The sequence below is a fragment of the Anas acuta genome, chromosome 6 (assembly GCF_963932015.1).
Source record: "Anas acuta chromosome 6, bAnaAcu1.1, whole genome shotgun sequence".
In the NCBI taxonomy this organism is placed as follows: domain Eukaryota; kingdom Metazoa; phylum Chordata; class Aves; order Anseriformes; family Anatidae; genus Anas; species Anas acuta.
Genome location: NC_088984.1, coordinates 21,664,573 through 21,689,777, shown reverse-complemented (window position 1 = coordinate 21,689,777; position 25,205 = coordinate 21,664,573). Strand labels below are relative to the sequence as shown.

General features: G+C 41.2%; 1 protein-coding gene across 5 annotated transcripts in view; it reads right to left on the bottom strand.

The window, feature by feature from the left end:
- Positions 1-25,205, bottom strand: part of MAP3K20 (mitogen-activated protein kinase kinase kinase 20) — a 92,599-nt gene that overhangs the window by 5,946 nt on the left and 61,448 nt on the right. For 4 of the 5 annotated variants that reach the window (XM_068685694.1, XM_068685697.1, XM_068685698.1 and 1 more), the window contains exons 12-17: positions 14,046-14,090; positions 13,185-13,215; positions 12,925-13,064; positions 11,634-11,696; positions 10,591-10,683; positions 1,111-1,227 (exon numbers count right to left, since the gene is read on the bottom strand). In XM_068685694.1, the coding sequence (XP_068541795.1) occupies positions 1,111-1,227; positions 10,591-10,683; positions 11,634-11,696; positions 12,925-13,064; positions 13,185-13,215; positions 14,046-14,090 (489 nt within the window). Of the gene's footprint in view, positions 1-1,110; positions 1,228-10,590; positions 10,684-11,633; positions 11,697-12,924; positions 13,065-13,184; positions 13,216-14,045; positions 14,091-15,999; positions 20,926-25,205 lie in introns of those variants that run through there. The other variant, XM_068685699.1, reaches the window with a different exon arrangement.

Below are 25,205 nucleotides of genomic sequence, written 5' to 3'. Positions count from 1 at the left end.
GGTGATTGTTTTGTTTAACTTTAAGCCTTTTATTTTTTAGTAAAATGTTCAGGATGGAAGTTCTGAAAATTAAGCAGAAAGCTATCTTGCAATGAAATAATAACCACAATAAAATCACAACAGTGAAGCTCCAGAAATCACTAACCATAACAATAGTACTAACGAGAATTAAATATGAGAATCCTTTCTATCAAAGACACATATTTTCATATTTTCCCTAAAATTCTTTTGAGAATTCTATGCTTTTTAGTTGTTCCTTCAGAAAACAAACAAAATCTGGCAAAAAAAAAAATAATACACAGTTAAAAGCATTCGGGAGTGTGGGTTTTTTTTTGTTGTTTTGGTTTTGTTTTGAATCAGTGCACATTAGAGCAGCATTCTAACTGGTAATCGAGCTGTATATTTTTTCATTTATTGCAGGAGCTATTATCAAGTGGAGCTTATTAATAAAAACAATCAATTAAAATAACAATATACAGAATGTCCTGTGCATTAACAAAGCTTTCGTTGGTTATGGTAAAAGCAGTCTAAATGCTGGCTGGTAAATACTTACAGGCAGGTTCTGAAATAAGGTAAATGCCCAGTGACACTGAATTGCAGATGTTCAGGGCTGTACTGCCTGTGATCAACATGTTGATGGGTTTCAGTCTTTGGAACCCATCATTGCATGAAATAGGGTGATTTAGAAGCATGTAAAAGTTCTAAAACCATGTCCAAAAAAAAAAAAAAAAGGGGGAGAAAAAAAGAGACATCACATGAAGTTTTAAATTAGAACATTCAAATCACTTTCTCTTCTTGAAAAGGAAAGTAATTTTTGAACATTCTTATCTTTAAAAGGGGTAATACATTCAGAGGATATAACATGGAATTAAAACAAGAAAATATAAATTACTTCCTTCTCTTATTTTTCTATTGTTAGCATTATTGTCAGCTTAAAAGAGAACCAAAATACCTAGCTCCTATTATGATACAAATCTGTTTAAAATGTGCATTTTATTTAAAAGCTGTCAAGAGACTGAGCTTCCACAAGCACAAAAGTCGACTGCTGTGGTATTTTAATGTCTTTGTTTGAGATCTGTGAATTTGTGAAAGCTTTAAGGCTGTAAATACCTTTGTCATCTTTAAAATCTCTACATCAGGTAGGTTAGTGTTGAATGTCACATCTTTTATGTAGGTTATTGCAATTTCATCCCCATCCATCTCCATGTACATTTTCCATTTACAATCCTATGAATAATAATAAAAAAAAGAATGTTGGATTGTTATAATAATAATAATATAAACACAAAATGAAACAAAACAAAAAAACAAGACTAACCAAACCAAACCTAATCCTCTCCATACAGGAAAAAAAAGGCAAGCAACATATACATATTTCAGGATATGCACTTTTCCAGTTAAAGTGTTGCTAGTGGAAAACCCTCTGTTTCTCTGGCTTGCTCCCTGCTGAGCTCACCCTAAGAGACAGTTTCCACGTTGGCAGGTCTGAGAACAGTGGCACTTCACCCACCAGCACAGACAGCCCGTGTGAACAGGAGACGGGAGCTGTGTACGCTCACATGGCAGGAGGGGCACAGTGCACCTATGGGAGCCATCACCCAGCATCATGGCAATGAAAGGTGTCTTTAAGCAATCCCATGAGCTCAACACAGGGCCACCATCCAGCACTTTGCACAGGTGTGAGCCTGCAAGAGGCTGATGGCTCCAGCTGCATCCTGCAGTACAGCTGGTGTGGGTTAAGCAGCACGACCAGGGTCCCTGACCATGGTCAGGGAGGCTCCCATTGGGGACAGCAGGCCCTGGCAACTGGAGATCTGCTGGTGTGCTCAGCAGGTGCTTTTGGGATTTGATAGTGTCCAGTGCAGTGAGCTCCTCCAGAAATCAGTCCCTGAGGGACAAGGGAGGGCTGCAGTGAAGCAGGGCATCTTCATCTCTGTGCAGCCAGGCTGGGGACTGCCCTTTGCAGAGGCAGGAACCCCTCCAGATGTGCCAGGGGTTCAGGAGCATCCCATGTGTCGCTGGCCAGGCAGGTGCAATCATTTGCAGGAGGCAGTCGTCTCCTTAACACTGCTCAAAAAATGCAAACATTTTCAATGGGGACACAGATGGCCGCCTATGGCCAAGGGCTGGTATAAGCAGTTATTTGCACACACAAATGTACAGCAGCCTGAGATATCCGTTTGTACATGCGATTAGCTGCTAGTGTTTGCACGTGCATCTCTCATAAATGTAACGTAGGAGCTCAGCCCTCAGAAGTCTCAAAGCTTTCAATCAGGCATTGAATTGGCAATTCCAAGATAAAAGAAAACTGGAGTATAATCATTTCCGAACCACGAAACAAATTATGCTTATGAAAGCATTTGGCCCTGTGTGTCCATCTGTCCCCATTGAAAGCTGCTGCATTTTACGAGGAGAGTGGACGTGCGGGTTATTTTTTTCATCGCCCTGTCGAGCAGTGGGTAGTGCAGTCCAGTGGTCAGGGCACTGGCCCAGGACTCGGATGCACCAAATTCAGCTTCCAGTTCTGCCATCATTTTCCTGTACTACCTGGTAAGGTGCTGAAATCACTCCGATCACTCCGTGCCTCCATTTCCTAACCACAGACCACATCACTTTGCATGTCCTTCTTCTTTCCTGCTGCTTTGGGTTGTGGGCTCCTCTGGGGTTATGCCTGTCTCTTCCCAGGTGGGTAGGGGCAGCATGCCGCACTGGCCCTGATGTCAGCTGAGGACTGTACATGCTATGTGACTGAACAGCAACAGTGGAGCAAGCTGCCTTTGATTCGTTCTCTCCTCTCAAAGTGTGCTCCTCTTCCTGTCTGTGCTGTCCTCCTTGCCAGACTTTTTTGCAGGATTTCCTAAATTTGTGCTACCTGGATTCCCTGTTGCACACCTAAACTGAGGTTAGAGACAAGATGCTTGGTGACATTTTTTAGTTTCACAAAAACACCTCAGCCAAGTGAAGAACAAAACATTGCCATAAAACGCTACCACTCCGCTAATTCAGTGCATCTCCTGCTGTGAGCCAGCGCCAAGCACCGAGCGCCAGAGCTGTCTGCTGCCTTGTGACAGGGCTCCCGCACCTTCACGGCTCGGGGTTTTGTGCTCCATACAGACCAAGTCTGGAAAATACAAGCTTGTTTCAATCAACCACATAAATGAAACTCCCATCTTTAAAGACAAGGCTGACAGACTCTGTAAATACAGTGTCTGGCAGGCAGTGGGCACCTGCCAGTGCCCAGCCCCTTGCCGGCTCAGCCGTGCATGCAGGAGCCCTCTCCATGCAGTAACGAATCAGGCTGCCCCACGCAGTTGTGGATGCACAAGCCTTGCACAAACGCCGCTTTCCCCTGCTATAAGCCACAGCTTCAGAGGCAGAAACACGCTCACCCGTCCTTAAAATCCAGCCCCCAAACCTTCCATCCTCCTCGGAGTCCTCTCCAGGCATACCGCACAGATACTGAAAGAGCAAATGACAGCGCTAAATGTGTGCTCCCTGCTCACTTGAAAATGTGTGTCTCGTTTTATTTGGGAAGGTTTTCACTTGGCACTATTGTAAAATAGTCAGCAGATTGGGGGGGGCAGGGAGTAGAGAATAAAAAGAAAGAGAGAGAGGAGAGGCTGACAGAAAAAAGAAAAGATAGAAAAGAAGAAAAAAAAGAGGGAAGGAAGAAAGGAAAAGGATGGAGAAAGAAACAAGCTTGGTGCCTTCTGAATCAAGATCCTTGGGAAATATCTAAGATAAGTAGTTGGCTACTTTTCTTATAAACTTATTTTGCTCAGCCACACAAGAAATAATGCTAGATATGTGACCACAAAATGGGACATATTTTCCTGTTTTCCAACTGATTTTTAGGTTCTTATTTAGCCATGAATAGGAGAGAGATGCTCAACATAAGCAAATACTGGGCTAGAATAACCAAGAATATGTATTTCAAATCTTTGATGAATTGGAGCCAAAAGCTTTCTTGGCTCGAGAATACATTTAGTGACAGACTTATGTGGGAAAATAATTTGGAAATGGCTTATTCAAAATGTCTGGTTGATAAATATACATACACAAGGTGCTTCAAAGAGATTTCCCTGGACATCTTGTAATTCAAACATCAAAGTACATCTCAATATTTACCTGTTCTATTTTGATTTAAATAATTTTAGCTTTTTGTTAAAAAAAATAGTTTCATAATTGAGAGGTACAACCAGTAAAACTCTGGGTGGAAAACATTTCTGAATAACATTTTGACAAAGCTACTAAATCAGCAGCCTCTGCAAATGACAGTGGAAGCAGAAAAGCAAATCACATACGTATTTTGAGCCACTTCTCATCTTCAAAACAGAAAATAAGAACACTTTAAAAATTAAGTCTCCTGCTTACTGCAGTGACGATACTCCTTTAACCCCGTATGTACTAATGTCTGTAACAAAAACTGAAAGGGAAATGAAAAAGCTCAGGCGCAGGCTTTAAACAACAAACATGTCTCCTGCAACAGCAGCTTCAAACTACTGCTGGGGAGACACCTCATTTTCCAAGGAGGCCCAAGACCAGGATTCATTTTAAAATCAGCGGTTGCAATAAACTTTTTTTTTTTTTTTATGATTCAAGAAAAAACAGAAACGGCATTGTAGCAAGCAACTGGATATTAGAAGAAAAGTAAGATGTAACACAAGATGAAACAAATATGAAAAAAAAAATGTTGGTCATGCTGGTACTAAAAGTAGTAGCATGTTGATTATTTAGGTCCCCAGAAGCTCCTTTACATTCTTAGCTATTATCTATCTCAGCTGCTGAAACCTGCTGTTTTAAAGGCATTAGAGTTGAACATCTAGTGACAGCACTTGGGTTATTTATCATTATGTATCACCCTGCTACACTATATTTTATTATTCTGGATTTAAAGGAAGATAACACAATTACGGTTAATTTGCTTCTCTTCTTTATATATATAGTGTCATGACCCACCACGGCTTTGTCCCATGAGATATTTTTAACCAAAAAGAAATCCACAAGAAACTCTCCCTAAAAATTCCATTAATAACCTCTTGTAGCGTGTATAGGTTGCAGGGTCTGGAACTAAGAATGTTTTAATCTCTTCAGCAAAACAATGTCTCATAATGATGTACAGGACTATTGCTGCACTGATGAAGAATCATACATAATTCAGCACCTTTCACTTGGCACCACTGTGATATCCTCATTAGCAGTGGCTCACAGTGGCTGTCAGATGGTGTCCATGCGAATGCAGGCATTATATTGTCTTTGAGATGTGCAGCTGCTTCCATGACACTGCCAGTATATAAAAACATGACGCCAGTTTGTTTTATTTAGTGCTAAACCTTCCAGTTTGTAAAAACAAGGCTGACACAGAGCCTGACATGAGGCAGTGAAAATAATTAGCTCTCATTTTCTCAGCCTCCTATTTCCTTCTCCCCGCTGTGTTCTCTTTCCACTAAACCACCACATGTCAGTCGAAATGGGAGGCAATTAGTGGGCTCATTTCAGTCCCCACAACTGTGCTGAAAAGAAAGTATTTATGATGGCACAATGAACAGCTGAAAGATTAAATAACATTTGCCTTTTGAAAAGAAAATGACTTCTAGCTAAATGGGCAATTTTTGATTATTCTCAAACAAGCTTAGAGTAGTTGGTTTTTAAAATACAAGAAAGGAAAATGAGTCATTTTTAGGTGAAAGAATCAAATAAAACTTGACACAGTAATGCAAATAACTGATGTTTTATTGCAAAATATGTAAATGTGTTATACCCTTAACAATGGCTCGTGTCTCAGGTCAGGGCAGGCTGTTGTCAGCCAGGCTCCAGCAAGACAAGGTGGCTCCGCCGCCGGTTTTGTTTCACTCGTGAGGAAGAGAAAAACAGGGGCGGAGGGGAGGCTTTGCGAGAGAGACGCTCTTAACGTAAAGAAACAAAGCGAGCAGAAGATGTGTTTATGTTGCCAGCTCAGCCTCCCAGAAAGCCAGAGCTCCTGCTCCTTGGCCAGGCAACAGGCCACGGCAGGCTGGCAGCTGGCCTGAGGAGGCGCGGGGCCTTCCTCCTCCTGTGCACGCCGCCAGCGCTGCCAACACACCGCGCTGTGCCCTCAGGTAGCCATGTGGCTGGACTTTGGATGTGGATGTGTGGAAAACACAGGGCCCTTTGGCGACCACCATGCAGGAGCCATCACTTCCAGCCTTGTGCTCCTGCGGGGCACTTCCCACCTAGCACAGGGGGAAACATGCCAGAGCAGAGCAGGCACAGTGGCCCCACCGACATGGGGCTGCCTCTGTGTGTGCCCTTGTGCAGACACAGCCTGACCCAGGAAAGCCCTCTGAAAGAACGCACAAGGAGCTCAGGCAGCCCGCACTAAATGTCTGACACTGCCACTGATCCACTGCCAGCGGACTGCATTAACAGCAGTTACTCTTGATGGTTATGTTTAAATACGGCTGTGGCATTATTTTACAGTATAGGTGTTGTTTTTTTTTTCCTTAAGAAAGTATTTACCACTTTACTGACTACTTATTAGAGTCTGAGCAAACCTATGAGAATGGCACACAAACACGGCCACTGTGCTGCTTGCACTGACTCAGCCTTTAGTATGGAGTGCCCTGAGGTTTAATGAGACGGGCTCTGGGTGATGAGCTTTTGAGGTAAGGTTAAATAACCCCACACTAGAAAGTCAAGCTACTTGCAAATATCTTGAGAAGGATGGGTCAGATAAAGACAGTAGGACACAACTGAAAAATAACAAATCTGAAATTTAAAATTTTTGACCTAGGCCACTGCTTTACGTTTATTGGGTTTGTAATGTGCCAAGTACCTCAGCAAACTAAACCAGTGACATTATACCTCATCTGTCTGAACTAGGAATTAGTTTAAAGAAAGTAAATAAGGGTTTTATCAGTATCAGCACAGTGGGTGGGTGGCGAGGAAGAAGCAGTAGAAGTGGCCTCAAACACTTGAAATTACAGGCCAGATACAACTATTTTAGTACTGTTTTGTCCTGTAGTGCCACATTTTGCCAGTCCATGTTTCTCCACAGGAAGAGTTGGTCAAAACTTCTCTATGAAGTAGCTTTAATATTATATGCACTTTTGCACTACACATTTAAATAGCAGCATCAAACAGCATTGAAATATATCCCCATTTGGGTATTTGAGGCTAGAAAATAGTTCACACAGTGGATGTTTTGATGAGGTTCTGCTCCTTACCTTGTCAAATGGAGGGAGAGGGGAAAAATAAGGCAAAAATGGTGAGCCAGCTTCAAGGCTTTGTGTTTGGATGTAGGTCAGGTTGTGCCACACTCGGTAAAAATGAAAACATTCAAAGGCATGGTGAAATCTGCCTTTCTGAGGACCAAAAATAAAGAATGCATCAACAGGAGACAAAAAGACTGTGAACCATCCTTCTTAAGGTTGGATGATTCATCAGTGTGGAGCCGACACAGCTCAGACACCTTTCCCTGATTGGGAAATTTTAATGAGCCACCTAGGATGAGAAAGCCATTGAAAATTCCCTCTGCAGTTCTGCGAATCAGCTCAAGCCACAATTGCCAGGGTTTGTTTTTTACCCTCTTTGGCATCTTGGAGTTAATTGGTCCCCCCCTTTTTTTTTTAATTTGTGGAATAAAAATTCTTACAAAATGCCTAAAGCTATCACCTTTCAGCTCAGCGGGAACTGTGTATGGAAAGGTCATTAAAAGGAAGTAAATGGAAGTAACCACATAACTTGAACTACAAGAGTTGGAAGAGAAACCTCTGAAAACCAGGTTAGCTTTGCAGTGCTCACTCCTGATGCATTCAGAGAGCACAAAGGTCAACCAAGCTTTCATCACCTCCAAAGATGCAGCTAAAAAGGGAAGGAAACTGTAATGAAATGACTGCATCTATCAGCTAGTGGAAACCAACATAATCCCACTAGCAGATGCAGTTTAAATTAGATAACAAATCTGCAGATGGTAAAGTTGCATACTGGGAAGTCAGTGTTTCCTTTAACCTACAATGACTTGTGTGCTCAGCCCAGGGGAATAGGGCAGAGCCAGCAAGGGGAGAAACACCCCCAGCACCAGCCACTCCCCTGCATAGCCCCCTTCCTGCTTGCTGCACCCACTTCAGCTGAGCTGAACAACCTCTCCTGGTACACACAGCTCTAGCAGTCCACACTTTACCTGGGGAACACAATCCTCCACTTGTAACCCAGATTTGAGCTTATTGCCACTTTTTACTCATGGGTGAAACAGGAAAAATGCTTCTTAGGTAGGCAGCCCGTTACAGGGGATGATTAGGGCAAAGTTCCTTGAGAAAATTATTTTTAAATTGATGTAGGCCAGCTTTTTAGCTGCAAAGATGGTGGAAGGTATGATCCCAAGTGTTTCTGCTGACCTAGTTTTACAGGAACAGGCACCGCTCTTATAAAAAATGGGACAGTAAAAGAAATTGAAACCCTTCAATCATGATACTGGTATCCCCAGTATCTCCATTTCACCACAAATCTGGGTGATGGCAGCAGTAGTTGCTTTGAAGCAGCCTCTAGGGGAGCTAGAAGATTGTATCCACGGATTTTCAAAGAACCAAGGCAGCCAAATTTTATATATTCTATGTACCACAGCATGCTTTGTTAGTGTTACATTTAATGTGCTGCTCACTCAAACTACCTTGCTCGCACTGGCCATAGCAGCCTGCCTGAAAGGTCACTTGGTTGCTTTTAAAAACTTTTAAAAACTGGCTTCACTTCAACATCTAAGACAGGCATGGGTTTTTAAACAGACCCTGGAAAGAAGTTTGCAGCTCAGACAACCTCAGGTGACAAACAGCACGCTCCCTGGAGCTGCAGCATGGACGGCATCACCGAGCGGGGTGGATGCCAGTGCACAGGAGAGCTGCTTCCTTGGGAAGGGGCAGAACTGCACAGGGAGCAAAGAGCTCCAATAAGGAGGCCCTGGGGAAGGCAGGACCAAAAGAAAGCAAACACAAAATAACAACTGAAAAAAGTGCCATCCTTCCGGGGCATCTGGGCTTTCAGAAACCTGCAAAAAAAAATACCACCATCACCTAGCCCCATTCTCTATTAACAATTTAGCTTCTGTCCCATAGAATTTGGAACACTGCTTCATGTACAAATTTTGCTATCACAGCTGAAATAGCTGCTTGTACTCAAACTCAGTAGGCACGACTGCTACCTGAATTTCTCTAAAACTCTCAGAGGTCTGTTCTCCTCCTCTTGTTGATTCCTGGGGCAGACTGCCCACCCTCCTGTACTAAGGCTCACAGCCCCTATCGGAAATACAAGGGAGACATAAGGTACTGCATGCCCTTTTTGCTTCTGGTGAAGTTGCACATGGGAGGGAAAGATGGACACCTACATAACAGCAGCGGTAAGGCATCATAAGGTACATGCATTCAAGAACACTGACAAAGTCTAAGTCATTCACATAGTGATAAAGAAAATTGTCATAGGAAAAAAAGTGCTTAAGATAAAAGAAACAAACAAAAAAAAGGAAATCTCCAGACAAAAAGCAAAATGCTTTTTTCAAATTGATGAAATGATATCAGTACGAGTCCAAGTTCCTACTAAGTACAAACCTAAATGCTTTCTCTGCAAGCACCACCAAGTACAGAAATCAAGAGACTTCTGCAAACAATATGCCCTGAAAGCAAAGCAGTCAGATAACACAAGATGAAAGTCAGCCACCCACAAGTTTGGGATGGACACACAATGCAGATTTGTCAAATACAAAAGGAAACAAATCCTGCTGTCACAACCCCTGACTCTAACTCAGAAATGCTTTGCACACCGTTTCCACATAGATGATTAATTCTAAAACCCTTGAACTCAGAGTCTGTGGCAGGCTGGATAAAGAAAATGAAAGGCACAGGATAATCCTCACTTTCGAGAACATGGTGGAAATGCTTTGCGGGAACATCTGGGGTTGTCAACACTCCCCTTACACAGGGTGCAATGAGAGGTACTTGAATCAACATGTCATGGAGCTAGGGTTTTGTATGGATATGGCATGCTGGACCCCTGCACATAAGTTTTGCTGTCTGCAGTGGGCTGCACCTTGCCTGGGGCTGTGAGGGAAGAGAGGCAGCAGTGGGACCTCCCCAGCCAGCAGCTAAGCATGCCACACATTTTCCTCTCTTCCTGGTCACAGAACAAGACGCCACCTTTCTGCCAAGACAAAATTAATGCACGTCCACTGACATCAGGTATGTGCCATTGCCCTACTGTCCCTCAGCATTAACCTCCTCCATTTGCAACAGGCTCTTCTGCTTAAATGGATTGTTACTGCACACCCGTTGGGATACAGGGAACAAAGCCAAAGCCCGAATTACAAAAATGACGGTTAGAAAAATTGTTCATGAGGAAACAAAAGCTTTCACTCAAAGCGTTCTGCAGCACTATGCTCTTCCTAGCTCACTCTCAGGCATGCTTGCCCGTCACTGGCTCAGCCCTACTTGCTACCTTGATATTAGTTCAGCATATTCCAACACAAGAAGCCTCTTGCAGCAGGTGATTTTTTGCATCCAGAAGAAACAGGACACCCTGGTTAGTAACTAAAAAGATAGCCAAGCTGATCCAATATTCCCAGCTTACCTTTGGACCATTTCCTGGCTTTAAGTGGTAGCCAAAAACAAGTTCGAGATTCACTACTTTCTCTATGTTTTCTTCAGCATCACCTGCAGAGTCCTGCCAAAACAAGGTAAAGTGAGAGCTTATGCCTACCCCAGACCTCCAGGAAGCAGAAACAAAGCCTTTTGTGGGAGCAGGGGTTTGCCTTTCTAGCATTACAAGCCTGCCAGGTAGCATGAGAAGCCACCACTCTGCCCCTATCACACCTGGGAGGTGCTGGGTGGTCCCTGCTCCTCATCGAGCTGCTCCTCGGCAGCATAATGCCATGGTGGCCACCTTCACTGGAATTACAGCCAGCATGGCATGGCAGCAACATCCAGGCTTTCATTTTCCCCTTCGGGGAACAGTGTTTCACTTTACGTAAATTTGCTTTAAGTGGATTTCACTCTATCACCTTGCAATAAATTATGACTAAAAATGCTCCTTTTGGCTCCGGAATCTAGAATTGCTTGATTAGCTCCCAGAATTAAATCAGGCAAATATCTGCTCCGGCAACCCCGAAGTTCCCAAACATTCCCTCCCTTTGCCATAGCTCTTGTTAGGGAGATCAGAAAACCAACAGGTTAGCACATGGCTAGCCAGACATTACAAATAATTCTTCTCCCTTGCAACGTCAATAAACCGAGGAATGATGGGCTCATTCCTCAGAGGTCTGCCTTTCTTTGGAGGTAAGCAGTCAGCAGGACTTGTTCAAGGGAATGGCTCTTAGAAGTAATTTCTGATTAATGATAGCAAAGGAATTGCAACCAGCAGACTTCTAATTTAGAAGCACTGGTTCCATGACAAAATCTTAGAGCCTCATTGAAAACAACTTCTAGTATTATACCACTTATTCTGATGAGACCCATTGCTGCTGTTGACCCCCCGCATTTGTCAAAGCAGTGATGGACCCACTATGTGAGAGGCTGCCTCACCCTCCAGCCAACGGCAGGAAAGTTGAGACATGAGAACAGTAAAATATTTGTACCAACATGAGAAGCACTTCTTATATAAACAATCAGACTTACCTTAATTAATGGTGGAAAATGAAACAGATTTAGGTAGTCGTGGGTTAGCTTCTCAATCGCGGTCTATAAAAAAAAGAACACAACAAAATCAGATGAGCATTATTCAGTATTGTATTAATACCACAAATACCAGCACAAACAACAGGGCAGTTCAGCATACACTGTGCTTTTCATTGTAGATACATTAGGGCATGTGAGAGCAGTTTAAAATACAGCTCTGCTCTGGAAACTGTCTCGCTAGATCGACCCCATTTCACATTAAGTCAGATCTGCTTAATCAGAAAAAGAGATGTTTGGGGGGTTGTTTTGGTTGTTTTTATTTATGCTCAGTCAACCCAGGAAGCTGAAATCTTTCATTCTGGGCATTATTGACTTTATTAAGTTCCAATAATTTTCCCTGTAGGAAATGTAAATTAAAGATATCAGTAATAGTGTGTGCTATGGAAAAACAGCTGATGAGCAAAAGGGGAATAAATCTCTGTGACTTACAGAGATGAAGCTAAATTTGCAGGATTAGCAATTAGGACAGAAGTATCTCTTTACTAGTAAATTGTGGTAAAGTCATTGAGACCCAACAGAATTCCAGACGCTGCTTTTAGCAAAATCTTTTTCCAAAGCTGACTGCCAGGAAACCTATCTCCTGTGGCTACAGTATTAACACTGTTACTGCTGCTGTGATCACATTTTCCAGACTACAGCTTTCTAAATTCGTTGCAAACATTAGATATTCAGAAAAACATGAAACTAAGCCTTAAGAGCAAAGCAACTTAGTTGTCAATCAACTAGCTTAAAAGTTGTCTAAGGGAGTTCTGTTGGTCAAAGTAGGTTTTAAGTTATAGGCAAGATGTGAAAGTGGAGAAGTTCGGAGATTTAGGTTCAAATAACTTTTTCAATATCTGACCTTCTCTTAGCTGAGGAGAAATCTTAGGGAGCACTCTCTGAAGATACCCAAAGCTTTCTTCTGGGTAAATGGCCCCTATAGACAAACTCCCAGCAGTACTGTTTGTCCTGCCCCAAACAAAACTAAGAAATGTGGAGGAGCATGAAGATCATGGCACATTTTTACACCTCATAGAATGTTCAGGTGGCTTTGGGTTCCAGGGCCATATAAATCTGTAACTCTGTTGTTATCTGTTGTTATTTTTTTGTTTGTTTTTTTGTACCAAACAAGCTATTTTGCTTTATAACTTTTTTGTTTATTTGTTTAATTAGTATTACTGTAAAACTGTAGAATACGTCTCAATATTTACACTATAATTTACTCTAACTTTCAACATATACTAGTAGATACCTTTAAATGGATGATGTGTCCTCTGGCAACAATTCCCATGTCCTTTAAATCTTCTTCTTCTAGTAGAAGCAATCGTTTCCCAGTGATATGATGTTCCTTAAACAATCTAGCATATACACTCATTTCACCAGAAGCATCGCCTTAAGATAAGAGAGGTTATTCAGAAATCCACAGGGCTTTCCATTGAGGGGAGGAAAAGATAAACAAAGGTATTTATATTCATGAATATGAACAGGAAGGTACACATGAGTAGATTTTACCTTTTCTAGTAAGTTGTTGCATCCACAAAAACTGCAAAAAAAAATCAATCAATTTTGAAGTTCACATCAGCAAAATTTTATACTACAGTTATCTGGAGCATACAAGTATAATCATTCCTTTTTAAAAATAATTTTTAAAATATGTATTTTGGGTTAAAGGACTCAAGATTCTCCAACATCACTGATTACATTTTTTTAACTGCCTTCTACTTTGCAACCATGTTCCTTAATTTATTTTTATGAGGAACAACAGGACTGAGGCAAAGTTTATCAATCTGTCATTTGATAAAAGGGCCAAAGTTAAGCCCTTAGCAGTAGCCAGGGCTATTTTCACTTTTGCTCTGGCATTGCAATCTTTTTGTAAGCCTTAGCTGAACAACCTCATGTTGCACCACACACAAGGAGAGTGCTAGATAGGGTATTAGGCAATTTAACTGAACAAGAGAGTAAAAAGAAGGCTACACCCCATGAAAGCCCTTAACCCTCAGTTAATTTCCATCCCAGCAACATGGAAACCTCCAAACCCATTTTGTCTTCTCCAGGACAAGTCTTGCTTAGATCTTCTTGCAGCACTTCCATGTTTCCTTAATGATTGTTTAGGAATTCAGTGCTGGCTGATGAAAACTCACAGCACAAATTTTCTGGGCATTGAAGAACGTGGCTGTTTTATCAAGGTCACTTAAATACTTAATTTATCCATGGTCATTTTAAAGCTTTTCTGGGACACAAGTTTCCCCAAGCAACTAGCAGCACAATCTCACCCAGATACTCTGATCTGACTTGCATTCCCTCCATACCCACTGCAATTTGCTAGAGAGCTCCAGCAGCACAACGCCGGCCGCGTTAGCACAAGATACTCACCACATCTTCTTCAGTCCATGCACAAATATCAAAGGAGGGCAGCAACTGTGTGAGAGATACGGATTGAAAAGAAAACCGTCTGACTATTTTTCTCCCCTCCACCCAAATTTCACTCCCGTAGACAATTTTACTTGGTTCCTTTTCTCCTGCGAAGGGGAGGCTGTTGGACTGTGACTCCCATACTGAGAGCCCTTCGCATGGCTGACAGCCTGAGCCCTTCAATTCAGACCGATCACAGGCTGACTCTCCAGCTATCTTGCCTCTGGTTTCTGATGCTACAGGAAGGCTTTTGCTTTTGTTACACATTTGATACCATCTGATTTCTGCAATGAAAATAATGCTGTGATTATGACACTCTCCAGAACACCAGGTACTTTCTGCAGATGGAAGTAAAGCTGCCACTAATCAGTAGCGAAAGCAGAACTCGGGAGTCAAGCCACTGTAGCTAGTCATCCCACAAGGACAATTCTCCTTTGGTTTCTGCCAACACTTCGTAACTCCTCGCCTGAGGCTCTGTGAGTGTCGGATCCCCAACCCCTCCAGGGTTGCAGCCCATGCATGGTACATATGCTGTATGTACAACGCCGTAAACTCCTGAAGCATAAAGGACACCACCAAGATGCACAGGAGGATGGATGTGAAATTCTGGGATGATTTGAAAGCTGACACAGAAGACCTCACTGCAATACTGATTTCTGTTTTACTCACTCAGGAATATGCTACCCCAGGCTTCACCTTCTTTACATTTTTATCTGGATAAAGGGTTAACATTAATTTGTACGTATGCATCTCCCAAAGGCTCAATGTCACAATGCAGTTGCAAACTTAGTTGATGTATGTAACACTGACTCAAAAGAGAGCCAGTTTGGTTACCCACCAGCCTCCAGGGGTTTGTGTGATTACCTCCTGTGGGCTCTGCTGGCCCGCAAACACTCTGGCCCCCAACCACAGGCCACGCGTACCTCCCCAGCAGGCCCTCACCCTGCCTATGTCCAGTTGAGTACCAATCCCCAGGGCAGGGCTGCCCGTTCTGGTCCAGCATGAGCACCTCCCTTGCTCTCTAGGCACCAAGACCAGGCTCTAGAGTAATTCACCCACAACTTCCAGCCACGCCCTTTGTAGTATCCATGTGAAACTCCCATTGAAGTGCTTTTGGCTGCCCGACGCCCCTCAACTTTGCCTCCGTAACCACAACTTCTTGATGCCCAGCCTGACTTGAGGACTCCTCAGACCCTCTTCCTCCTGCTCCACCACCTCCATCACAGCCAAACCTTGTTGGGCACAAACCATCCATGAGACCAGTTGAAAACGCCTCTGTGAGAAGGACCTACCAGGCCCTCACACCCATCCCTTTGCCCACTGCCTCCCCAAAGTGGACAGCACCAAAGGCATCACGGAGAAGTGGCAGGTGGGAAGATGTGCTTGCTAGATAAAACGAGACCTTCCTGACTTTTTGACTGAAAAAATGGTGTAGTAAAGACAATCTTCTCAACCTACTGCTAGTCAGGCATACCCTAGGCCCACAGTTACCCGCAGCCTGTGCAGGAGTCTGTGGGGCAGAAGTAATGCTGGGGTAACACCTGAGCACGAAGGAGGTCAAGTGGTCACCACAAAGATCCTTATGAAGGCAGTGGGGTGTGCCTTTTGTGGGTATTTAATAGTCAAACGGGCTGGTGCTGCATGAGGAGCCTGGTAGAATGACTTGTATGAGATTAAATCATTTACTGCAGAAGTCCATTATTGTATTTTTGGTTGCACAATGAATTTTTTCAGGTTTTCCCATGTTGAAATATAACCAGAGGCAGAATATGTTCTGTATTATTTCAAAATTCAGGAAAAAAAAAAAAAAAGAAATAGAAATGTCACACACCAAGTAAGATAAAAAATGACTTAAACCAGCAGACAACAAGGAACCTCTTGAAACATCAGCATTTTACACAGGGACACAGATGCATAAAATTTACTGTCAAAATGTTTATTGCAAAATAGAAGTTTGGAACAAAGAGAAGCAAAGAAAAAAGTTCACATCAAAAGAAAGTTTATGACACCAATTGAGGAAATTGAATACATTGCATGGTTTCTTTTTGGTTGTTTGCTTTGTTTTTACACTGGAAAATCAAATCCACAGTGTGAATAAAACAAGACATCATATGTCAAGTGCAATAAAGAGAGTAACTGACGCTGCAAGGTTTTACCACACAGAAGTGTAACATCGCATGTTCCACACAAATTATATATTCAGTTTACAGCACAAGAGTTTTGGCACAGGCATTGCGCTCATCATTGTTTTTTCAGAAGGGAGAAAAAAATTAACACTGTGAAAATATTTTCTATTCAAATTTCACCTGTTCACACTTGAAGTGTAAGTAGCATCAATTTCAATTATTCAGTACAAAACTTTTTCAGTAGTGCAAAAGCAAGAAATGCAGTGGACTATATCTGACTTTGAAAGGCATTATGAATATTTTAGCACACAATATAAAATGTTTAAAGAAGGTTGTTGGTTCTAGAGTTTTAAAATTTAATTTTCACACATCAGAAATCTCTGTGCAGATTTTACAGTGTACACTAAGTTGGAAGTCTGGGGGAAAAGGGAAAGGATTCTCCTCCAGATTCCTACCAGTGCATTTTAAGGGCTGTGAAAATTACTAAATGAACTTATCTTTCTACCTGAACATTCTACATAGGACTGTAGTTAAAACCTCTGTCAAGTTAGAGGTCGTATTAAAAACCTGTAAAAGCTGCCTGATTACAGAAAAAGGAACTACAGTACTAAAGACACACAGTAACTCTGCTGGATACTGAATAGCTGTATGCATACTACCGACTCACTACTGTTGATAGCAATATGAATCATTATTGCAACATATATTTAACTCAGAATAACCGCTTTAAGACCTAGAAGGAGAGGGAGTCAACACCTAACAAAACCGCTCAAACAATAAACAAATGACAAGTCAAGAACACGACTGTGCGACAAGGAGCTACTCCAGACCTCATATACCAAAAGCCCTTCAAATCTAGAGGGGACAAACTCCAAGCCAGGCATCCGACCAGCCTGAGGATGCAGCACACCTACACACCGTACCTCAGAACACTTGCTACTCCAAGGAATTACTGGTGTGATGGTCACAAGAACAAACAGATCAAGAGTTCCACCCCGTTAATTACTCCCCCTTTTTTTTTTCCCCCAGTGCTGAAGGAAAAGTTGGGAGTTAGGACATCCTGTCTTGGTCCCAGCTCACCCTGCATCTTTAAGCGAGCCAAAGGACAGTCCTCACCATTCTTCTCTTGGGCCACACATCCAAGTCAATGCTGGCAGTACAACAGCTTGGTAAAAATGAGAAGTTCAGGCCCAATTCTTGCATTCCCTCTCTGACAACTACAGCAATACTACTTTACTGCAGATACCTGCAGAGCACTAGGGAAGGTAGAGAAATCTGGGATCCCAAAATGCCCAGTGGGGACAACTGTGCTGAGAGGCCTATGAGGCATGGGAAGGTACCATGTGGCAGTGGACTGTTGTGGTGCTGACATCGGCAGAAGATAGACCAGGCTGTACTGCAGAGCAAAATCAGGTGTGGAAGACGAAATATTTTGATCTCCTCCAACCAACATACAGGCCCTACAGAGACACTTCCAAAATCTGTAGCTAGCTAGGAGCATAACAGGAGCAGGAAAAACACAGCTGATTCTCACATATGATTTTTGGCTTGTAAACTGCAGACACCTGTTATGAAAGCCATCACAGGAAAGTAAAAATGCAATCAATACCATTCTTTTCTTATAAGCAGAGCCAATATCCTAAGTATAACACTGTCATGAGGGAACCACACCAACAGTATGTATGCGTCATGTTATCCTTAACTTTCTCTACAATTCAGAGACCTTTGCTGCTCTGAACGCACAAGCAAGTTTTATGAGTTTATTTTTTTCCTTAATATAGCTTTATTTGCTTTGAAAAATAACATATGGTGAAAGGATGGGGAAGAGTAATTTTTTTTTTTTCCTCACAAAAGAACTGGAACTAAGTAAATAGTAGAAATTCCTATGAGGATGCTACCAAATTCTGACAATATTTTGCTGAAATAAGTTACACACGAGGGTAATAAGCACAAAAATTTGTAAAGAGACTTAAATCTTGTCATTTTATAACTAAGAAAGCCATACTACTTAAGGACTATTTTTAATTCTGTAAAGATTAAGGAGTGGATTTAAAAATTCAATTAGAAACCCACACAAATATAAATGTGTATAAAGTGCTCTGAGAGTGTCAGATGCTAAAAAGTGCAAAACATCAGTGCTAGATACAGATATAGTTTTGAACACTAAATGTATTGAACCAAATTTCATTTTCAGTTAAACTTGTACAACACTACACTGCATATGTGGTACAGTGATCTATGCACAATGACACATCATAAGGTCTTAAGTGCACCTATTAGATTACAGAAATAAATCAAATTCTCCTGTGTGCAATGTGGCAAGTGGGTGTTAGCAGACATAGACTTACAAAAATAGTACAAATCTGCACTGGAAATAGCCTATTTGCTTATATTTCCATTTTTTGCCTTTCAATGTCCCTTGTTCTCTCTACAGTCAGGTTGCTTTGATGGACCTAAAATGCCATCCCTATCTGTGCTGAAGGAGCATGTTTCCCCCTGGGATACACAGTAAGCTTATTACATCATTTAAATTATGATTCTATCGTGACAGAAGCTTCCTGATCCACGAGGGTTAACTTCAAGCCAATGGGTTTGCAACTATTAGGAAGAAGGTGAAATGAGGAATTATATCCTACTGAAACTGAGCATTTGGGAAGGACTTGTCCTGTGAAAACCGAGCAGAGCAGGAGAGCTTGGACTGAAGTGCTCACCGCCTCACAGGCTACCAGACCAGTGCTGATGCTGAAGAATAAAACAATCCTCTCACATCCCGAAGAGGTGCCCACTCGTCACTCTGGGAAAACTCCTTCAAAGAACTTTCTCTTTTGTTGCCTGAACATGTAATGATTTCAGGCCTGCTGTTATCTAATGTATCTATTTTTCTCTAAGCTATCTACAAAAACACTCACCATAATACGTAGGTTAGAGCTGTGTAACAGACAAGCCTATAATTAAAGAAGCCACTCAAAAACAGAAGTTTTCATAAAAGAAACCCCTCCAGTAATTGAGAATGGGATTTTGACGACTTATCCCCACTACAGCTGAACTAGACAGTAACATTTTTCTTTTGAAATGCTGCCCTTCTTCTTTGGGCAAATATTTTACATCAGCTTCCTTTCTAACCTGCATTTGTGTTTGTGCTGGTTTCCCTCCCTCCTCCTGCATCACTGTTGAAGGGGTCATCAGGAGAAACGTACTCACTGCTCTCAACACAAGTGCCTGGCAGGCAATTATTGTAGCAGATTGTTACACACTGAGTTTTACGGTAAGTCATAACAGCAGTGTCAATACTTTAAAAGTGATTTAGCTACAAAAAATAGATACTCAGAGCTTCGTAAATATTCCTCACATTACTGCCATCACTGAGAATTTCACATAAGCCACAGTAGCAGGGCCCAAGCTGAAATGTCATTGTGACTTCTCTTTGTCCTTTCACAAGGATAGCTAGCACACAGGGCTTAAGAGGTGCAACAGAATCAAAATTTGCTAACACCCATTTTTACTCTCAGGTACAAGAATAAGTCCATCAAAGTTAATGAGGCTTCCTGGATTTACATCAACATAACTGAAAATTAGCTTCTAGATCACAATATCTGATAATAGATGCAGAGGTCTGATTGCAATTCGCTTTGCTAGAGTGAATTATATACACATGCACACACACGCGAGGGAAAAAAAGAACATTTATACAAATCATCAACTAATAGGGATTATCTAGATTCTGCTGCTATTCAGTTTTCAACCTGTATATTTAACTAACCCCTCTATTTCTCTCAACCAAGCCTCCCTTCTCCCAAAAAATGTATTTGTGACTTTTCACAAAACCGCCTTGAAAAAGGCTTTAAATTAGAAACACAGCAAACCCCTTCACTGCAACAGCAAGAAAGATTGGATTGTAGAGAATAGCAAATCTGGAAGTACAAATATATTCATGTGATTGACAATTAAAGGGGTAAGGAAAATGACAAAAAACACAAAAGAAAAATTTGAAGTACATTAATGGCATTAAAGGCATTGAAGTTTCCCCCAATGTTTTCAGATCTTAAGTTTATCAAGCCATAGTTTCTGTAATCAGGCATCAAGAATTATAGATATAATCATGGTTCTTAATAGTAATCTCAATTACTTTGGAAAGTTTAATTCCAAATTTCATCAAAGCAGAAATAAGTCAACACAATCTAAACAAAAACAACATGTCTTTCTACACACAAACATGCTCAGCCAGGAAAACATCTCTTTTTCTTTTACAGGATTTGAACAGACCAAACTGACAGGATTCTTGTTCTATAACTTTATTGGTTTGCTTTGCTAAAACCGATTTCAATTTAATTCTATAACTGATTTCATTCGCTGCTATCATCTGTGTCATCAAAATAATCATCATCATCACCATCGTCATCTGACCAGTCGAATTCACTGAAACCCAAAGCCATGTTGATTTTCTTTCCTTTTCTCATAGAGGTGGTTTTAGAAGAATTCTTTTTGGCTTGCATGTTTATCTGCATTCCAGAACGCAGGACAGATCCTGCTTGGTTCAGAGAGAAGATATCCCCAAAGCCCGTCATCATCAAGGCCTTCAGACTTTGGTTCATGCCAGCTACCTCCCCGTTACTTGTTGCTGTGATCTGACATGACATCTCTGCACTGTTTGACTCCTCTGTTTTAGATTCAAAGTAAGACTCCTCAGACATTCTTGCAGCAAGAGGTAAGAAAAACTATTTAAAGGAGGAAAGGACAGAGCAAAAGTGAAAGTTAGAACCAATTTTAAAAAATCAAGGAAAAAGACACCACCAGATTAGTTGGCAATAAACAGAAAGCATAACGATTAGTGAATCTCAATATGGAGATCAAGAATTCATTCAAACAGACAGCTTAATTCTGTGGTCATTGTTCTTAAATGAAAATGCAAAATCACTGAATCACATGGCAAGAACCACAGGTAGCAGAGCTTTCATGATAAAAGGAGGTTCAAACTCTTCAATCCTTCATTTTGTATAGCATCAAACAGATTATGATGTTTCCTAGCCAGGTAGACTGGCTCCTGGGACAATGCAGGTACAACACAAGTGTGAGTGAGTTGCTTAATTGAACCTTTCAGGATTGAAGAATAAATCATGTTAAGATTAGAGAACCCAAACAAGCTCCCAAAGTTTGGTGCAGAAGTAGCAGCCCTCCAAATATCAGAAATAACAGCAGCAGTATTATCACTTGTGCAAAGATTCTTTCTGAGTATATGGTCAAAAGGAGAAGAAGGGGTCACCCTGCTATGGCCGCAGTCAGAAACAAGCCTCTCACCAACTCAAAGGAGACAGGAACCGGCCTCCAGCCCATGCCAGCACATTGCTTCTGGAAGCTGTCCCAGGGAGGAACAGGAATGGGAAGAGGGGGCTGTTTGGTCAGCTGGTCAGCTTCTTCAGGTTGGTTGGCTTTTTTTTTTTTCACTAGTTTTTTTCAACAAAATCAATAGATCTTCCCCATTTGGTTGTACGAGATATTAAATCTCTACTGATTCAATCTTCACCTAAAGATAATGGTGTTTTCCTCTCCCAGTCTGTTATTACAGTGTTTTCCACAAATCAAACATGCCCTTTCCAGCTAAATAGTGATTAACACCTCTTCAGAGTGACCAAGTGAGTAACCTCGGTGACATGCTTGCCTACTCTTCACAGGGAGTAAAAACTCAGGTGTTCAATCCCAAATTAAGCTGCCTACTAAATCAAGAGCAAAGGAGCAGTGTATGAACAACTCAAATGGTCTTTCTCTCCAAAGCTGTTTGAAAAACTACCTGCCCATGTTTTTTTCCACATCTTTCTTAACCTAATTAGAAAACTGACTGAAGTGTTGACAACAGTTGATCACAACAGGTTACATGGGAGATTATGGTGATGCCATCATCTGTCATATTGGAGGCTTCATGGCCACGCTGCTCAAAGAGTGCCCATTTCTTTGCAAAACCACTTACATTAACAAGCTGTTAAAAAAGGAGAATATCTGTCTTTTGTCCTCACAGGTTTTCCCTATGTATGTAGGCTTTCTGTTTGTGTTGTGGTGACAAAAGTTAGTGGTCAGTGTTTAAGAAATGAAAGTAAATTAAAATGTTGGAGAGATACGGAACACTAAATATTCTTTTTGTTTCCTATGGCTGTCTATGTGATGGAAGAATCTCCAACTAAGGCTCCAGACACCTGGCTGTACAGGAAAAAATGACCACACAATCACCAAAACATTACTCAGATCAAGAACACCAAAGGCTCCTACTAATATAGGGAAGGGTCACTTAAAAAACAAGAACTAGCCACAGAAATGAGATGCCCACCACACATGATTTAGTGCCAGGCAGTTCTTTCATCTGCTACTGAAGTTTTAGTAACTTTATATCCATGAAACTGCATCCCTTGACACATGGGAAGAACCCTCTACAAAAATCAATAAAGCTGTGAAACAGCTTTCCTCTAAAACACATTTCTCAGACAGTGTTTGTGCAACGCTCGGCAATGGGGTAAGCTGTAAATGGGCCACAGTTGTGGCTCATTTTTCTAGCTTAATGCCTCTCTTCCTCCACATTTTGCCACCTTTTGTTATATGGAAAGTTTAGGATTTATTTGTGCCAAGACCTGCCTTTGGTATCACATTACATATAGTGACCATCTCAAGGAGACTTTTACAGATGACTGGGATCCCCAATCTCTATACAAGTCACTGTTCTTAAATTATCAATTGCAGGTGCGTGGCACCACAAGTGAGTATTTAGTATTTATATTCATGTCTTGCTTATTGTCTTTCTCTAAATATAAGATTTGGCTTAGCTACATACCCTCCCTTCTTAAAGTCAGGTCTTCTTTCAAAAGAAGTCTCCCATGTCACTACAGCTGTGGCTATATTTTACTCCTCCACAAGGCTCCAGATTCCCTTGCGCAAGAGGCTCTTGGACATCTGCACAGAGGGAATTTCAGGGATCAGACTCAAAGGTGTCTGACACATAAGACACAGCAGAAACAGAGTCAAAACAAAAGCAGGGACAAACACTGTCACAGAAACGTTTCTGAGGAATGGTCTCATCCCTCTCTCATGTTGATGTGTGTAAAGCTATGTTTTATTCTTTAGAGTAGGAGTAGCCTGCTACTGAGAGCCACCTACCATGTGGGATGGCAGGATGAAACTTCTATACCAACTCTAAAACACTGGAGAATCAAGTGGCAGGGACAGCTTCCCTGTTCTCCTTTCACGTGGTTTGAGTTTCTCCTCCTGCACACCACTTCAACAGTATCTGCTGGCCTCTGCCCTTTGCTTCAGAGCAAAACAAAGAAGTGACTGCAGAATGTACAGCAGGGATGACAGTACCATCTGAGACACAAATGGGCCTAGTGTTGGCTAAGAACCAGGTATAAGCTTAGTGGGCACCCTAAGCTGTTACTAGCTCCAGATTTCCATGTCTTTACTACTGTTGTTACAGCCAGGGTAGCTTAAAATCAAGCAGTGCACCTCCCTGCTGCAATCATATGGCTTGGCATTACTGAGCAGACATACCCTGAACCAAGGGATGGATGGAGGGAGACACCTGACTCCAAGGATTACAACTTGCAAGGAGAATGCCCAGGGATATTTTCCAAAGGATTTACAGCTATGAATTTAAGAGAGTTGTATTTGTAACCAGTGCCTTGTAGAACTTCATTTGTTCTGAAGAAACAAATCCTACTAGAACAAGCCAATTTTCACCAAAGTCAAATTTTTCCAAGAAAAGGGCTTTTTTTTTTTTTTTTTTTTAATTTCTTAAAGCTGTTTCGTGTAACAGTTCATTAAAGATCTACGGAAAAGAAAAACAAACCTGTCTTTTTCTGTTATAGGAAATTGCACTTAAATGCAATAGGAGAGTTGTGTTAATGTTATGCAGAAAGACGGTTCATGCTTAGTGAAATAGGCCTTAACACAATGCTTTATTCAGCAATACCAGCTACAAGTGAAAAGTAGAAGTCATAGGCAAATACAGCATAAAAAAACACCCTAGGGTCTTGCTCGTGAAAAGCTTTGCTCGTTAAGGCCGTGTCTCATGCTGTGTGCAAGACAGACGATGGTCTACAGCTCAGTTACTAGAAGTATGCAAGCATTAAAGCAGACATACAGATATCTACTAGGAACACATAGTATCTGCACATATGAAAACATTTACTCTTCATCATTTCATTACATGGTCACAGCTGGAACATGAATGCAACTTCATTCAAAAAACAGGAATAAGCCATGCCTTAAAAATAAGTTGTATGTAAATGGCTCTGGCTAGAATCAATGTTATAAGTAGGATAAAATTGTGGAGAAGTAAATCATATGCTACTGCAAACTCAATTTCGTATTTGTTTTGGCTAGTACTTTAAAGACAAGTGGGTAATTGTGGTATTTTTCTTAACAATTCTGTCATAGTATGTGTAGTCAGGCACTAACCCTGTAGTGCTCTTTCTGCCAATCTGTCATCATGAATATCATACTTCAATAAGAAATTTGTGATAACCCAAATAAGTTTTTTGTTCAATTTATTAATAGAAATGCAGTGGTTCTAATAGCTAACAAATGGCCAGTACAAGTACATTAACTGTAATTATGAACAAAGCCCTAAATTAACACCTCAAATGTTGACCTGCTTTTCATGGCATGGAAATTTGCCTCTTCTCATAGCAAAAGGAGAGACTATAAAGATCTAGATAGGTTTCTCAAGTTTTCTTCTCTAAGAAACAAATTTTACTCCTAAGACCAATCCTGCATCCATTTAAAGTCAACAGCTTTCTAGTTCAAAATGACTTTATTGAATGCAATCAACTTTTAAAGCTAAGAAGTGTAATTAAATCAATGGGAAACTACTCAAGGACCCATGGAACAAAATAAACTACAGAAAGTATCTGATATCTAATGTATTAGATCATTAAATATATATATATATAGATATATATAGTTATTTGCAGTGATGTTATAAGACTTTAATTGGTTCAATGCAACAAATAAAGAA